General features: G+C 42.8%; 1 protein-coding gene across 1 annotated transcript; it reads right to left on the bottom strand.

Annotated features, from left to right (window-relative positions):
* Nucleotides 1-2,878: 2,878 nt before the first annotated feature.
* Nucleotides 2,879-12,886, bottom strand: mylk4b (myosin light chain kinase family, member 4b). Its single transcript, XM_069680346.1, has 13 exons — nucleotides 12,365-12,886; nucleotides 9,992-10,073; nucleotides 9,465-9,861; nucleotides 9,060-9,289; nucleotides 6,988-7,093; nucleotides 6,322-6,415; nucleotides 5,835-5,944; nucleotides 5,614-5,755; nucleotides 5,116-5,186; nucleotides 4,874-5,002; nucleotides 4,447-4,678; nucleotides 3,032-3,080; nucleotides 2,879-2,923 (listed from the first exon to the last, which is right to left on the bottom strand). The coding sequence occupies exons 1-12, from the start codon at nucleotides 12,884-12,886 to the stop codon at nucleotides 3,036-3,038; spliced, it is 2,160 nt and encodes a 719-aa protein (XP_069536447.1). The 3' UTR covers nucleotides 2,879-2,923; nucleotides 3,032-3,035.
* Between the last annotated feature and the right edge of the window lie 5,154 nt (nucleotides 12,887-18,040).

Below are 18,040 nucleotides of genomic sequence, written 5' to 3'. Positions count from 1 at the left end.
GTATGACAACATCTGCTCCAGCTGAGCGTGTCAGTAGCATTGTGAAAGCTCTCTCTCTCTCACTGCTCGATTTCCCAGAGTGCACAGCGGGATGGGAGGTGTGATTTCATTACAGTCTAAAGTCAACATCGTGGTATAAAAAGAGAAGAAGAAAAAACAGAGCCCCGGGTCCTGAGAACACAGCGGTCTGCTCCTCCGCCCGCCCGATCAAAAGAGAACAACACTCAGCTCTGTTACAGCTCCAGGCTCTTCTTCTTCTCCGCTCTTGTTTGGCAGCAGGTGTCTCGCTGTGTGTTTCGAGGTATTTGACTCTCGCTGTGTGTCCACTGCTGTGCAGAAACCTCCATCCTGCACATGTGTTGAGTGCAGGCTTAAGTTCAACACAGAAAAAGAGATGCATTTGAACTCTCTTAGAAACACTTTTCTTCTTCAGCATTTTCTTTCTTTACATCTCCTTCTGAACTTTCTTTTAACCAATTTCAACAACACACAAAAAGCAAGTTTCCCCGTTGGGTCAGAAGCAACACTCAAAAATGGAAGCCTGACTTGTTTAAATTATTCGTGCAAGACTGACAGCAACACACCCTGAGAAAATCTGCACCTACATCTGAAGCTCTGGTAAATCTCGCTGGCTTTCATTGTAAGTGCTATAAATGTGCTCTCTGCTGCTTATTCTATCATGTCTTAAAAGAGGAATGTGTATTTAACTTTAACTTTAACTGAAACTTCACACACAATTAAACAGATATCTGAAATTTAATTCAGATCAAGTTGTGGCATTATTTATCTAAACTACACAAATCTTGGCTGGAGCTGGATTTCCTCTTGTCTTCCTGTTCCCAGAGCCCCTCACTCACTTAAAAGGTTGAGTGATAAATGGGCTCATTTTGGGACAGCTACCTGATATTTTACTGGATGTGAAAAGTTCCCGGTTCAGTTGACAACAACATGCAAGTCTCATATGATGTTGTAGATTAAATGATGAGGATGCCAATCTTCCAGTTTGTAGTTTTATTTTGGAGGAAAGTTGTCGAAAGCTGATCTGAGAGTGTGGATATGCAGGAAGCGTCCTTAAAAACACTTTAAAATGTACACAGGTCTATATATTTCTGTGTGTGTGTGGTTTGGGTTTCCGCACACATCATTGCGTCTTGTATGAGAAAGTTGGCTTGTCGTCATTATGTAATCGTCGGATGGAAGATTGGTGCAGGTACATGAACTGCCTTCTTACTTATGTTGTCAAATGACTCAGCCTTCGGTCACACGGACATATCATGTTTGTCATTCCTCGTACTCGATCTGTCTTTGGTAAAAGTGCTTTAAATGCTCCTTGGCATCTCTTGGCGTCTTGGTCTGAGCTACAGGGTCAACTGAAAGTGGAGCAATTTATTAACTTGGAAGACTATAAAAGACGAATTAAGGATCATTTGATTAGTGAATGCAACTGTATTAGTGCTGAATGATATTAAGTTATCGGTAGATGAAGTTCCTGCGTGTCTTAGTGTGTTCTGTTTGTGAAACTTCTATGTTGCTGTTTGTACTCTGTTGTTTGTTCTTGCTGTCTCGACCAGGACTCCCTTGTAAAAGAGATCTTGTTGCTCAGTGGGATTATTTCCTGGTAAAATAAAGGTTGAACAAATAAATAAATATTTGTCATCTCAGTATGCATGTACTCTTCGGTCTACAATTTGAAATAAACCAGAAGAAACAGTGCAAAAGTTTTCTCGTGTGCTTTATTTATTTGCTTATTTATATTCTACATTTATTCATGTCTCGTCGTTACACAAGAAAACTTGAAAAAAGTATCATAAATTCAACTTAACAAATAATCAAAATGACAAAGCTTCCATTTCCAAGTTGATCAGCCAGAAAGAACGGGACAATAAAGCAGTGACGGACGTCTCCCCCGCTCTGCTGTTCGCTCTGAGCTTTTACACACAACAGAATGAACTCCTGTCTGTCTCCCCTGAAAGAAAACATCCCGCCTTGAATCAAAGCTTTGCACTTCAAGTACAGTCTGTTGCTGAACCAGTAAATAAAAGAACATTAGAATCCACTTCAGTTATAAACATGAATTATTCGTAGGTAGTATTCTGTTGTTCGTTGTGCCTTCATGGAAGGTGAGAGGGCTACTCCAAACTGCCCAGGCAAAGGCGAGCTAGTGGCATGAGCGCATGCAGAAGGCGACAAAGTGAAAATGTACCAGAGATGTGGGCTTTAATACGGCAGCATTCAGTCATTGAGAGATCCTCACTTCTCAGGGGAATGAGAGTCTGCAGAGCTGTGTTATATACAAAATAAATTAATGTGGCGTGACTCCAAGCAAGTACATGTCTCTTTACCTTCAAGAAAGAAAATCATTTTAATAAGACTTTAAAAGAAAGAAAAAATCTGTATTCACAAAAATATATTATTTAAATAAAAGCATTCACGCTATATTTAGTTTAGAGTTGTCGCTAAATCTTGCAGAGATAGGCCAAAAAGTGCAAAGCATGCAACAAACCAGGACGACATGACAAACGGAGAATAACTGATGCTATTCATTTTACCTCTTTAGTTATTCACATGGAAGTTGTGACAAGAAACTCGGGCCTGTAGTCTCTGATATTTTGGATTCCCTGTTGCATAACAGGCGGTTCTGTTACCTCGTTAACTACACCACCATAAAGCGAGAGTCCTCATGGGCTCAGTCTGAAGTTTTGTACTCTACAGGATGCTTTGTGTCTGGTATAAAAAGTCTGTTTTTGTCCTGCGGGCCTAACACTAGTCAGGTCAGAGCTACGAGCTGCGGAGCTAAGCTAACACCAGGATGCGAGGCAGAGAGTAGTTATCCAGTAGCCATACAGGTACAGCAGCATTGGTCCAGTGTTGGGCTCCAGGGCCCTACATTGTCAAAAGGCATGCTGAGGGCCTCACAGTGTTTCTGGGAGGGAGACAGAAAACAGGCACATTTTAGGGTGTTAACTAAAAGTACTGATGCTTTAGATTGAGAAAGGTGTTATGTTGGCTAACAGGGCAATAAGGATGTTACCTTTCTAGCTCTCTGGAGGAGGAGCATGTGTGGAGTGGCACTTGTTTTTCTGCAATGACAGAGGATCAGATAAATTAATGCACTGGAGCAAATGTCTGTATGAACACTTTTTAACATGTCTCTCAAGGTACTAACAATAACTATCCCTGTATTATATGTTTATGAGATGTGGACAGCCTCTCAAAAAAGTCTTAATCCTGCATTCTTTCTAATGACCAGCAGGGGGAGACTGCAATAGTTATAAAAGTAAGTCTAATCGTGTTGAAGTCTGTGAGAAAATGACTCTACATCTCAGTTGATTGATTACCTACAATGAGGCATCTTTTAGTCATTACGGCCCCCGCCTGTGGAACAGCCTACCTGAAGACCTGAGGGCGGCACAGAGCGTCAACACTTTCCTGGCTTTGATCCGAATTTTACTTTATATTCGTTTAGTGTGTAATTATCTTATTTTAGTGTTTTATCACTTTACTCTAGTTATAATTTTATTTTATTTTTAGTGTTTTATTATCTTATTCTAGTTTATTTTTATGGATAACCTTTTAATGTTTTATTATCTTATTTATGTTCACCATTCTATTCTGCTATTTTGAGTTGTAACATTTTAATCGTACCTCCGGTGTTTCCTCATTATGAATTCATGATAGCGTTTCCTCAGTTTCCTCAGTTTCCTCAGTTTCATCAGTTCCTGTTTTTATAGAGCTCGTTGTTTACATGTTTTTATTGAGGCTTGTGCATGAATTGGGGGTGTGTGGATGCTGACTGTTTCTTTTTGTTTTTAATTCCTGTCTATGTAAAATCACTCTGTGCATTTTAAATGTATGAAAAGTGCTACACAAATCAAGTTTGACTGATTGATTGATTACCTCAGTAAACATTTTCCTGAAGAGTTTATGGTCTTAATTGCTAGTTCAAAGTCTTCATGTTGTTTTTGTAAAGTATGGATCCATGTAAGGTGAAACAGACGTTAAAGCAGATATCATATTGAGGCATGGCTTCCATGTCATTGACATGTTGGCTAATTCCATGTCTTTTATGCATACTATGGTTTTACCACTCTTTGCAGAGAAACATGATTGTTCAAATTTAGATCTACACAATTAACATTAACAATATATTTATTAAATCATGCTCATAGTTTAAATTAAAATAATTCTAATTTAATTTATTTAAACGACTTGTTTAAAATTCAAGGTTGTGCATGTTCAGGTGACCTTAAGTGGCATCACAATGTCCCCTGTTCAAGCCCCCTTTTCTCTCTGTCTCTCCCGATTCATTCATTTTCCTGAACTTATATGAACAGTGTGCTGCCTGATGGTGCAGGTGGCAGGCTTCATGTGTAAGAATCTCTGACCAGAACAGCTCTGTCTCACAGAGCATGATGATGGTCATAAATGCAAAACTCATTTAAATACCTTCTGGTTGAGCCGATAGTGCAGACTCCGGTCTGACAGCCAGGGGTGTCTGAGGGACTCTGCGGCACTCATCCTCCAGCTCTTGCTCTTCACCAGCAGGCGTGTGATGAAGTCTTTGGCCTCGTCCGAGATGTCCGTGAACTCCTCCTCCTCGAAGTTCCACTGACAGGCCAGGATGTTGTTCAGCGTCTCGTTGTCGTCATCGCCAAGGAACGGAGACAAGCCGCTGAGCCTGGACCGGCAGGACGCAGAGGAAAGAGAGGTCAGGGATGCTGTCGTGTGTCTTTGTACATGCAATACATAAAACTAGCGATAACACAGTAGGACACACTCTGCTGCAGGTATTATATATATATATATTTCAACAAAATAATATCAAAAGTAAAATCAGAGTAAAATCTATATTCTACTTAAGTACTGTACTCACAGCATGTAGGTGATGACGCCGAGGCTCCACATGTCTGTGGGGAATGAAACAAACTCGTAGTTGATGACTTCAGGAGCTAAAAATTCAGGCGTTCCAAAGTTGACCCGGAGCTTCTCCCTGGGTTTGTACCTGTCAGAGACACCAGAACACAAACGTGAGAGTTACATCTGAGGCTGAGAACGTTTTCTTAAGAAAGGTGAGCCAACAAAGCTTTTAAGTGAAAACAGAGGATGGAGTTTTACCTCCTGGCCAGGCCGAAGTCGATGATTTTAATCTTGTTAGTAGCTCTGCTGACACACAGAATGTTCTCTGGCTGAAAAAGAAAAAAAGAGACGGATCACAATTGCATACAGATATTATTTTTGCACACGTATTACCTTGTGGGCTGGATGAAGTTAAGAGAAAGCATTGTTTTACTTTTACTGCTAGAGCATCCTGTCCTGTCATGCAAATGGAGATTCCTGTCATTTATTAAAGCATTTGTGGTTGTTTCATAATATTTAATGCAATAAAGTCCCATTTTTCTAATAGAGAGGCTGTTATTTTAATGTGCCTCCCCAGCTTGTAGCTCTGACATTGTGGCTGACAGAGAGCGGAGGACTTCTGTGCGTCCTGTTTTGCAGACTTTGCAGCCACATCCACAAGGGGGCGTCCTTTCTCCTTACTTGTACTCCTGTAGGAACACTTACAGCTATTTGGATTGATAACTGTGAGAGTTTAAGATGTGAGGAGAAGTTTACCTTGAGGTCAAGATGGAGGATGTACATCTTGTGCATGTACTGCAGCCCTTCACAGATCTGGCGTATAAACAGCACCGTGTCCAGCTCCGTCAGGTTGTAGTTCTCATCAATGATGCGGTCAAACAGCTCTCCTCCCTCCACACTACGGAATAAAAACCCTGTTAAACTTGTTGTTTTGATGACTTGAGAACAGATACGCACATGCAGGTACTCTGACTTACTATTCCATGACCAGGATGATGTCGTGGCGTGACTCGAAGGCGGCGTACAGCTGGATGAGGTTTGCGTGGTTCAGCTGGTTCATCACCTGGATCTCGTTCCTCACCACGTCCTGAGAGACGAACAGAGAAGAGAGGAGGTGTCAGACAGGCAGAGAGACAGACACAGATTTGGCCGTGCGTTTGGCGGGCTTTTGTTCGTCTCTGAGCTTCCCGAGTATCTCACATGATAATGTAACCACAGAGCTATGCTCGTTCATCTGACCCGCCGCTTTCTGATGACCCAAAGAAAGACAGACACAGTGAGGCCGACAGATTGCAGCATGCCATCGCCCTCCTGGTTGCTGAGCTGTATCTATTTTCAAAATATAATCCTGTATGATGCTTAGCAATGGTGTAAGTAACCATCCATTAAACCCTCTGCAGAGGGAGTCATCCGGATGGCATCACTGGACATGTATTCTGTTTCATTGTTTAAACATTACTGCACCTTCTCTTTCTGGCTCCGGGCTTTGATGATCTTGGCAGCCAACGTCAGACCAGACGAGTTCTCTGTGCACTTGTGGACCTGTCCGAAACGTCCCCTGAAGACAGACACACAAACACAAAGATGAGTCAGAAAAGAAGAAGTAGTACCGACGAGAAGTTAGACTCTGATTGATAAAAGAGAAGTTTTTCTAGAGCTGAAAAGATCAACAACAATATAGATTTTTTGCAGAATCATTTCAGTCATTCATCCTGATATTTTTCTGTCTTTTACAGACTAAACAAAGTAAAAATAGCTCATTAATTGCAGCTCTTACTTCTAAACAAACGCCAGCATAATAAGCTCCCTCAGTCACACAGTAATTAGCGTTATGTACTGTGCCATTATGTCAGAGATGTGAGAAATGTGCTTGCGTGTCGAGGGGTAATCTCCACTCTGAGAGGCAGGATTTAGCACCGGTCTATTACATCAGAGGGGTCCGCTCTTTCGCAAGTGCCCCCCTAAAGCCCACGATCATCTGCCCTTTGGGGGGCAATAAAAGGGTCTTGGAAAAAACGATTAAGCGTCCCCTCACATGGTGTGAGATCCTCTGTTATTTCATTAGCGAGGCCTGATGTGTTGTGGTAACCGAGTGAAGAGAATGATTCTGTGCATCTCTTTCTCACTCACCCGCCCAGCACCTCGTCTCTGTTGATGGAGTAGTAGGTGGCGATCTGATGGGGTTTGGGAGTCACAATTCGATGTTCGAAAGGCGCTAAAGGTGGAGGGCTCGAGTCTGAAGAAAACATAGAGAGGTACATGAATGAAAAGAGGAATTTGTTGTTGCAGAAAGCAGAGTATGAAAACAAGATGGAGGCAGAGGTAGAGGCAGAGGCCCCCCAGAAACAAAGTGGTCCAAAATAGCAGCATGCCAGCGTCTCATTATCTGCTCTGCCAGCTGTGTCCACTGACATGTTACTGACGCTCGCACAGGCATGGTGTTATGACATTGGATCTGCTCCAAAGTCTGAGGAACGAAAGGTTAAATGTCACCAGCTAACAACCAAGTTGGGTCTACATCACTGTACAACCGTCTGTCTTAATAAAATAAGTGAACTCAATCCTCAAAGGAACCTGACGTAACTCATCCCAATGAATTAGCAGGAACTCAAAAATGATTACTCTGGTATTTAATCATTTTTTGGAACACTTTAAGTTGTTGATTACAGTTAATTACATTAACTTATTTAGACTAAGAAGTGCGGTAGCTAGCAGCCTACGGTAAGGTTCGCTGCTGTGAGGGTGGCGGCTACAATTGCGATCATGAAGGTGTATGTCCGTTGTAAAAAAACAGATAAAATTTTACATAAAAATACGAATATAAAATTTTAGCAGCAATAAAATCCACTGTAATGAGGTTTGTCTTATTTGTCCAAGTGAGTGTTAACATCTGACACTGATTTGAGGACACTGGGTCACATGACACGGAAGGTATTGAAATAAAAACACAAATGTTTCTATAAATAGATGAAGAAAAATTATTTAAAAGTGCACCAAACTTTACAGTATTTGTTTTGTGTTAATGCGACTTAAAAGGTTTAAGGTAATCGGCTTCCTCAGTTGAAATGTGTCGACACAGGAGAGTTTTAAGTTGAGATAAACTGCTGAACCAAGTTCATCTTAGTGAATTGATAAGTTCAAAATGCTCATTTTAAGTTCAATACACTGAATGGAATGGGTTCTGTTTACTTAATTAATTTAAGTGACCTTAACAATAAATAAAAGAGTTTGTTTCCTCAGATGGTTTGAGTTGAACTAACTGATCAGGTTTTACAGTGTGCTTGGAAACATTAAGAGCTCACACCTTTGAAAAAGTAAAGCTCACTCAAATAACATCCAAAATCATTTCACATGATTTGACACAGTTAAAGGAGAAGTTCTGTATTTTTAAACCTGGGCCCTTTTTCTTTTTTACAAATTTGTGTGTCAGAATGACTCAAAGGAACAAAAGCTTTTGGAATCAGTCCAGTAGATGTCCTCCGCCGGAGCCGCGATACGGCCGCAATGGCTGCAACATAATCCCCTTGGGCAAATGCGCCCGATCAAACTACGTCCACTCAAAGTGCTTGTTTTTGCCGCTGACAGGTACAGATTGTTACTCCAGGTGTCCGACAACATTACAGAAATGATCCCTACAAAGATCGTCCTTTTTTTAAAGAGTAAGATCCTTTTTGTTTAACCAGAAACAGAAGTCTCGCTCAGGGAGAAGTCTCGCTCTGAAATCCCGCGTGAGTTTTAGTTGGAGAGAGGATTTGTTTAAGTAGAGGACTGACAGCAAGAATATATTTCAAAAGCCATGGCTGAATATTTACCTGATTACGACGATGAAGATGAGGCATTTAAATTCGATGGCCGTGCCTTTTTATTTTAACCAGAGTATACAGACGAAGAGAGAACGAGGAGAGAGAGAGAGAGAGAGAGAGAGAGAGAGAGAGAGGGGCAACAGGCAGAGGAGGATAAAACAAATACACTAACCTACACTATACTGAACTCCTTTCAGTTCTTTAACTTTTCCCAGGGTATTAGGTTTCCTATTTGTTTTAAGTAACTTGTTAGAATCTACAGTGTGATCTTGCTGGCATGAATATTGTACAAAACTGGATCCATGCGAAACAGGAGCACAGCCACACCTTTGGCAACACTGAGACCAGGAGTCTTTGACAGCAAAGACCTGGCCTCTCGTTCATTCATGCATAACTTACCAATTGTGAATTCTTTGAGTTCTGACTCTCCCTCCTTCCCCTCCTCTTCTCCCTCCTTCTTTACATCGTCAGATTTGGAGGCCTGTGGCTCGCCCGCCTCCACCACCTGTCCCTCCGCTTTCTCCAAGTTACTGTCTTCAACTCGGCTTTTCTTCAGGTCATCCTTCACCAGGTCTTCTTCTGTGACTCGACGTTTGCTGCATGTGGCCACATCGCCGACTTCCTCGGAGCTGCACGTGCAAATTAAAGACACTTTGTTTGATTTTTTATATTTCCTCTCTTTCTCCCAAATAATTAGCTTAAGATAAAAGAATATGAAGAAAGACAAAATATAGACAGAAATATTATCCAGTGTTTTGTCCTGAGACAAAAACAAAAGGATGAATTGTGATTGGCTGGACGTACCTTTCCTGTAGAAGAGAGGACTTGACACCCGGAGCTGTTTCTGACTGTGACGACTCCTCTGCTCCTTCTTTCTTCCCTCCATCCTCTAGTTTTCCAGCCTGTTCTGGACTAACATCATCTGCCTTTTCCTCCTCTTCCTCTGAGTCTTCAAAGGTGTCCCTCTCCTCCTCCTCCTCTTTCCCCTCCGTCGCCTTCTTCCTCTCTGACTGGGCTGCAGAGGCGTGTGGTCCATCCAGGATCAGCTCTGTTCCTGTCTCCTGTCTTCTTCCTCCACTCCCCCTGTCGTCCCCTCGCTGACTGTCAGACTCTGTTTTCCCATGCTGGGAATGCTCCGTGTTCTGCCTGTTGAGCTTCTCCACCTGCTCCTGCAGCACAGGCTCATTCAGTGAGGACGCGTCTGACATGAGGAAAACAAGTAAACAACCTAGTCTATTACAAAATCGATTATAGCCAGGGCTATGGATCATCAAACAAAGATCTCTGCATGAACTCGAGTGACTGAAGGTTATTTTGGTGTTTGAGCGTACCTGATGAGTCCAGAGGTTTCCTCTTCTTCTGGGCCTTCAACCCCTTCAGGCTCAGTTTGGCTTTATCCTTCTCATCCTTTGCCTTGTTGAACAAAGAACACAGAACAATCACACATAAGTAAATTCATCCACAAAATGAACGAGGTTTAAACGTCCAAACCCTGGCTCTTTCACTTGTCAAAGGGGTCAAAGGTGATCTGTGGTTATGCAGCCAGGAGTCTGATTTCTGATGAGAACAGTGTCGTCATGTACGTGTTTCCATTTTCACAATAGTCAGACTGCAGGCTAAAGTGTTTGTGACAGTTTCTAGGGCCGCCTCCGTAACTTAAAGTCGAGCTGAAACGGCATTTCGAGAGTATCTAGCTTCCGTATCGTGACGTATTTCCGAGTGAAACAGGACGTGCAGGCGGGACATATCATTAGAGGGATTTGATTTGGTCGTTGAGAAGTGGGCGTAGACAGACGTTCTCCACAGCGCAGTAGCTAGCTAACTGACCGAGCGTTCTTGGTGCTCTGCGGCTAAATGTTGCAGAATGATTGATTGAAATTGGTTGGTTCTAGCCAACGTAAGCACACACGATATTTTTTTTTTACAGGAAGAAAAAATGATCGGATTTTGATATAAGAATACGAAGAAATGGATTTTCTGCCTATATTTTGGCGTATATTGTCAAATAGATGCACAATATTACCAGGGATGTGATCTAAAAGGATTAAAATGACATTTTTCATTTCACCTCGACTGATGTTCAGTAGGTTGGTTGCTTCCTTCAAGAGACAGAGGAAAGGTCGCAAATTAATTTTAGCAAAGGGAATGCAACATGATACAGGAAACTGTTTTATCCTCTGTGTTTTTTAGTCTCATCTGAATTGTTTTCTTTCCTGAGTTTATGACCTGAGAACAGGTGGGAAAAAACACTTTTTTAGCAGGAATAAATAAAAAGGTTTTCTGGGATCATTTCTCTAAAATACGAATTATTTTTTAACTGTGTCACGACGTGTAAAATAACGTTTTAAATGAAAGAAAAAATAGTTGTCTTCCTCATCTCCTCCACAAGGAACTGGGATGCATCACTACCCCATCTTCCTAATAGGAGTGAAATCATTCATGTTTTATTCCAGGTGAATTTTAATTTATTTCATTTCTACATGCAGTGAAATGGGTTAACCAGCTGAAAGGTTTTTCCATCTGTTTTCTAAGACCAACAAAAAAAGAAAAGAAAAATCATCCAGCAAACTTTGTCAAACTTGTCTCACCTTTTTCACAGACAAAAAATAAAGTTAAGGAAATTAAAGATCCATGTTTGCCAAAACTATTTCCCCAAACTTTGTCTTCCGACATTAACACGGGAGAAAAGCTACACGTTCAGAAAATGGATGTCATTCTGTCATCTTCTATATGAAACAGATACATTACAGAAAAAGAGTTTATGCAATCCCTGCAACAGTTTCTCTGTCGTTGAAGTTTAACAGAAGCTGTCTGTAACAAATGTGTTACAGATTAAACACACTCGTTCCTAAAATCAGCTTCTGAATCAGCAGAACTCAAGTGTCAGATATTCAGCCTCTCACACAAACAAACACAGATACTCTGCTGTAAAAGTTACACAACAGGCCTCTGTACATTCTACATATTGCCTGAAGAATCCAGCATGATAAACCTGTCACTGACACAGTGCCTTTATATAACTGGACAACAGTCCATTTAATCAATCAGTGCAGCAATGTCACGTATGCAGAACAGGCCAGACGAGAGCTAAGCTGACGCTGTGCAGCTGCAGACCGGCTCTCTGCTGATAAACACATCGATAAGATAACAGGTCTGACTCGGATCAGTTACACCTCCGAGGCAAGACGACAATCAGAGCACAAAGGAAAATTACTTAACATAACAGAGCGCGACAAGTTGAAGTACAGCACAGCTAATAATAGATTAACAAGGAGCCGTATCAGAGGAATGTTTGCAGCTTTACAAGCCAAGAAGGACTCGTAAAATCTCACAGGAGCCTTTAAAAGATGATGAACCACGTTAAGAAGTTTAAGATTGTTCCTCACAGCAGTTGCAGAAAACCTCAAAGCTCAATTAACGAGCAGCATAGTGCACAATGTTCAGAGAGCATGGGAACTCTGTGAGGGAGGACTGGAAGGTGCAAATTTAGCCCTGAAAGAAAATAAAATCATTCCAAGGTATTCTACAAAGATAGCCACAGGTTGTAAGGAATCGTAGCGCACCATGACACACACTCTCCAGCATGACAAGACTGTGAGCAGAGGCATTTATGTACAACACACCAACATAATCAATAACAGGGAAAGGGGCAGATTCCTTTTTTCTGCAGGAAAACCTTCCTATAATGTCGTTCAGCCTCTCACCTTCTTGTTGGCCTTGTTTCCCGTCTGTTTAAACAGCAGCTCCACCAGCCTGGAGCCCTTCACCACCTCCCCAATGAAGCTGATCACCTGCTGGGTGCCCTCCACCAGCTTCTCCACCCCGTCCATCCTGCGTCCCTGACTCTCCATCCGCTCGTTGGCTTTCTCCACGGCCCCACACAGCTCTCTGCACGCCGCCTCCATCCCCGACCCACGTCTCCCCTCTTCACGCAGAGAAGCCAGATCCCGTCCCATACCCCTGACGTCCTGGGACAAGCCGTCCAGCCGGGTCAGGACGATCTGCTGCATGTTGAGCAAGCGCTCCATCTGCGAGCTCAGGGAGTCCATTCGGTTCTCCATGCAGCGCAGGGCGTTTTCATGATAAGGAGAGGATGATGGTGAGGATGAAGGAGATGAGGACTTGTCTGATCCATTAAAAGAGAGCTTCCGTCCACCCGGCTTCTGCCCATGAAGAGGGTTTGGATCGTAGACTTTGGCCAAAGAGTTGACAAGGCTGGAGTTCATGGCTGATTCACAGCAGACCTCCTCAAAAAGCAAAAACTTTCACGCACTAATTAAGTCTGTTCGCTTTCATGCAGGCTCGATGGAAGTCAGAACAAAACTACATCACTCGACTGGAAGGAGACAAGAAGCTGATGGAGAACAGAGACCTCTCCCTCAGCGCTGCTCCACACAGACGAGTTTTAAGAATAGCAAATGGCTGTGGTCCAAATTAAAGTGCAGCCCCCTGTGGACGTCAGGCGCTGGGTGGCCAGTGATAAGAGCGGGGGGCTCGGGTGTGCAGTCGGGGATTGATGCGGGTTAGGGGGGAGATGCTGGAGAGGATTGCTATGTGACATTTGAGACACTTCAAAAGCCCTTCAGTCAGGTGTCAGAATGCCAAGAATCTGGGACTGAAATATGACGCCGTAAAAACTAAGACAAACTCATAAAATGTGCAGCGGATAAATAAGAGCAGCAAATCTGATCATAAAGGGCTGCTGCAGAGTATCAGCAGCTGCAGCAGAATGAGTTCACCGTTTATATTTTGCATGTTTCATGTCTTTTATTTTCTATATGGAAGTGTTGTTTTTTTTACATTGTCCCACAGCAGGAAGTGGGCTGACAGGTGCAAGTGTGTGCAAGGCCGCAAAAACTTTATTAACCACTCAGACCCCGTTAAAGACACAGGCACTGTGGGTATTTCTGAACCTCAACAAATGCCACACGGTTCCCATAACTGAGTTGTTTTTACGGCAGAGGATGTGTCAGCAGAAGCTTGCATAACAGCACAATTACATAAGATTTAGACCAGATTATTTTCTTGTTTTAATCATGTTTGAGGTTAAAGAGGAAAAGTTTTGTTATGGAAATTTGGCATCCATCATTCGGAAAGAGCCTTCAGCATTCCCAATATAGTCTGACTCTCGGTGCAATGTGAGGGACAAGACAACGGAAGAGAGCAGGAAACAGGTGATGCCACTGACACCTCCGAGCAGTTGATACCGGGAGAGGAGGATTGTGGGAGAGGAAACTTACCCCGCATGTGTTGCTGCTGAGATTTAAAGAGGACAAACTGACACAGATACTGCGCATGGATACGACACATACGTTCATATTTGTGCACAGACACAAACGATTGACACTCGTTGAGACGTGTCTGACTGTACACGTTGGCCTGAAACTTTTCCACGTCTCGGCTCTCTGGTATCTGGAGGAGGCAGGGTGACAAAGCGCCGGCGCCTATATACTGGCACCCATCTGTCAACACTGGAAAAACCTGACCTACACTCTGTTTGTCCCTCGCACTGTTCCCGGTACAGACAGCTCGTCAGCTGTCAGGTTTAACACTCGTGTCCCCAGCGCCAATTTACCAGCGAAGGTGAGAATGAAAGAGGACACTGGGCAAGTGCAGACAGAGTACAGTACAGAGCACAGAAATACATGTTTCTGCACTGACCGGACAAAGGAGCAAAAGAGTTTACACGCTAACCTGGTTTGTTGACATCTATATAACTCCTTTACCTGTCAGAGCTTTACTTATAGAACTATGACTCCTTCATATGAGAGCTATCAGGGATTTAAAGGGTCACTTCAGGCGAACACAAACATTTCCTTCCTTTACAAAAACTTCAACAGCAAATATCTCCACAATCCCAGTTCCTTTTGTGCTCTCAAAAATACAATACAAATGAAATATAGCAATGCATCTATCACCTGTATGTCCATATAAGGGAAAGCAAGGTGGGGACAGGTGAACATGGTGAGCAAGGGAAGCAGTCTTCAAACCACATGCTCTTTTTGCCGTTCTGTTTGTACTCTGCAGGCCTTTTGCTGCATGTCATCCCCCACTCTGCAGCTGCACGGTGGATCACAGCTTGAAGATTCCTGGTTCGAATCCAGGTTCGGACACAGTGTTGGAAGAGTGTGTGGAAGTGGGTTCTTTCCAGTTACTCTGGCTTCCTCCCACAGTCCAAAGACATGCTCGATAGGATAATTGGGGAATCTAAATCTGCCCACAGCTGTAAATGTGAGCGTGACAGGTTGTTTATTATCTAATTTAAGCGAAGCATTGCAGATACCTCCGAACCTGCAGACCTCTTCAAACCAGTTCCTGGATGGATTAAGGGCACAAAAAGGGTCCCCTTTATCGCTCTGCAAACCTTTCTACCAAACACATTTAAACATGAAAAATACTTAATTTGATTTGGTTAACAACACCATTAAAACATGATAACTGATAATCAGAGAGTAGGTTGACTAAAGAGCCGGAAACCACCGTAGATTCATGCTACATCAATGGAACCAGTTAATCTGACTTCACACGTAGAGCAGCATGAACTGAATTCTGTGCAACTTAAGGGTATGCAGACGAGCTGTAAACACAACATGTTATCACCTTATAAAGATGTTATGGCAGACATGTTGTTGCCTGTTTACACATCGAGCAGACGTGATGCAACATTAGCATCCATTTGGAGTCATTTAAGTCCGATATTCACTCTGCATATAGCTCTTTTCAACAGCTCCTGATGCAAATATGCCACTGTACAGCCGCTACCTGCTCTGCAATGCTCACCTACAAGTCGCTAACTTTGCTAGCTGTTTTGTTCACGGTAAGTCAGTTTAAAAGATGCTGCTGCTAAGAGTGAAAACAGCGACGTAGCAGGCTGTTAAACCAAAACAAGGAGCTGAAAGACTCTAAATTAATACAATTAAAACAATCAAAACAGATGCTGCACAGAGCGATGATGAGAGCAGCAGAGAGGTGCTTGATTAGAGGATAGAGGTTTAACTGTACCCTGCAGGACGATCTCTGAAATCCCGTCAGAGAAGGTTACACTGTAAAGCGAGAGCTGCTGTTCTATAGAAGCACTGTTTAGGAATGACAGTGACGCAGCCTCGTCGCTCTCACCTCATATAGAGTTACTCAGCAGGAAGACTCAGACAACACATAATGTTTATTCTAGTGGCACAGACTGTCCGGTAATCTAATATCACTGTGGTGCAACATGAATGCATCAGAGCCACAATAATAGACTGTGTGACATGCAACAGACCTGTGCCTCAGGATCAAGGCTGCTGTTGTGGTGAGGTTGTGGTCTTCATTCAGCAATACAGAGGCTGGGCAAGTGAAAGCTGCAGCGCAAGCTAGATAGCTGTACTCGAGTAAAGTACATGTGCGCATATTTAAAGCTCCTGTCAGGATTTTTACGAAACAGACACTGAAATTAATCCTGATGCCTCGATATGACCTTCAAAAGGAAACAAGACCATCAGCGAGAAGATTTGCTCTTAACGCCATTTAGTGCTGCTACCGGGTCGATGTCGGACGAGGAGATCAACAGCACGCTTCTGAAACGGCTTTTTTTACATTTTCAGGCAAAGATTTGCAGTTAGTGAAACGACTGTTAAAAGAAGCAAGAGAGATTAGATGATTTTTGTTGTGAGAAAACACAACTTCACATGTACAGGACGCTATCAGAAAGATCAGAAAGAGATGAGAGGTACCGTTTTGTCCACAGAGGGTGCCAAAATCAACACTATAGCTTTAAGCATTAAGCATTTCAGTCATGTAATTCCATATTTTTAGTTACTTTTTACTGCCTAATCCTGAACTATGGGACACTCTCCCCTTCAAACTTAGGACAGCAAACTCCTGTTTCATTTTCCGCCGTCCTCACCTACATAAGGCAGCACGCACCTGCTTTCAAACACGTTGTCATCAGCCTCATAAGGACAGTCCTTCTAACACAGGGGGGGGGGGGGACAACCCTGCTCCTGGAGGGCCACCTTCCTGCATGTTTTAGGTTTCTCCGCACTCTGACACACCTGATTTGAACGATCTGCTCGTCATCAACCAACTGAAGCGTCTCCGGGGATTGGTAACGAGCGAAACATTCGAATCAGGTGTGTTAGAGTGCTGAGAAACCTAAAACATGCAGGAAGGTGGCCCTCCAGGAGCAGGGTTGCCCACCCCTGTTCTAACACATTGCCCACATAAGCGCACCTTGACCTGATGTGGTCAGCCTCATAAAAGGTTTTGACCTCGTCTTATTATAACAAAATGTTAGTGTGTTTTTATCACTATTAGCTAACTATTTAAACTTTCTATCCATGAATAAAATATTATAATTTAAACAGATTATCATCACTTTGAGCTAACTGTTTAACTTATTGTCATTGTGTGTTTTTATCTGATCTTTAAAGTTGCTAGAATTATTAAGTCATCTGAAAAACTTTGCAGAAAAGGACTGTGTCTCGAGTATGACTGAAACTAAAGTGTGTTGGCTAAATATTTTCATACTCAAAAGTACTGAGACAACATGCAGTCATTTATAATGTAATTATGTACATTTCCTTATAGAGAATTGAAACTCATTTTAGTGGGCCGTACACTCATTAGCTGAAGCTGCACCTCAAACCAGACAGACTGCTCGGGGTGTCTGGCAGTAGACTAAAAATTTTGGTCCAGCTCAGTGACAGCTCACTGATCTGTGGCATGTCACAGGGCCCTGATCCAGCTCCGGGGCCCCTCAACCATCCAGGGTTTCCCCCCTTAAATAGCATCCGTGCCCACAAAGAACTTATCATACCATCATCATGACTCGTCCCACGCAGCCTCACTGACACCAAAAATAATTGCATCCAAGTAACTGCAGTCAAAGGGTCCCTGTCAGCTTGTAAAGCCTGTAACACTGTCCCACTTTAAGTGCCAAATACACAGCGTTACATTCACATCTGAGTATTTAAACATGTGATGCACTTTTGGAGAGGTTACATTAATTTGTCTTTTAATGGCGTATAATTCCTTGTGCGCGTAGTTGGAGGACGGATGTCTGGAGCGTAAATGAAAATGGAAACAAGGCTGCACATTATCTCTGCGGCTCCACCTGCTGCTTCTCTATCTGACAAACCTTCTCGTGTCGCCGCCGGCTGATGACAGTCTGTACTTTCACAGTTCAGCTGCTGTGATAACATGCGTTCGGGCCCTCTCTCTGTTATGACCTCGGACAGACACTGAAAAATTCCTTTCAAGGAATCGAGGCGCTGTCTGACGTCCGCAACGTGTGAGTGTGTTTGTGCTGCTTGTAAATATGTTACATAAGCTGCATGAGTATGTGCACATTCAAAAATACATGCACACAAAACAACTTCCCTCGGTTATCGTGAGTTTGC

This window comes from Semicossyphus pulcher, unplaced genomic scaffold (genome assembly GCF_022749685.1).
Source record: "Semicossyphus pulcher isolate SPU_LCO1_2020_fin unplaced genomic scaffold, fSemPul1.0.p SCAF_4, whole genome shotgun sequence".
NCBI lineage: Eukaryota > Metazoa > Chordata > Actinopteri > Labriformes > Labridae > Semicossyphus > Semicossyphus pulcher.
This window is presented reverse-complemented; position numbering and strand designations above follow the sequence as displayed.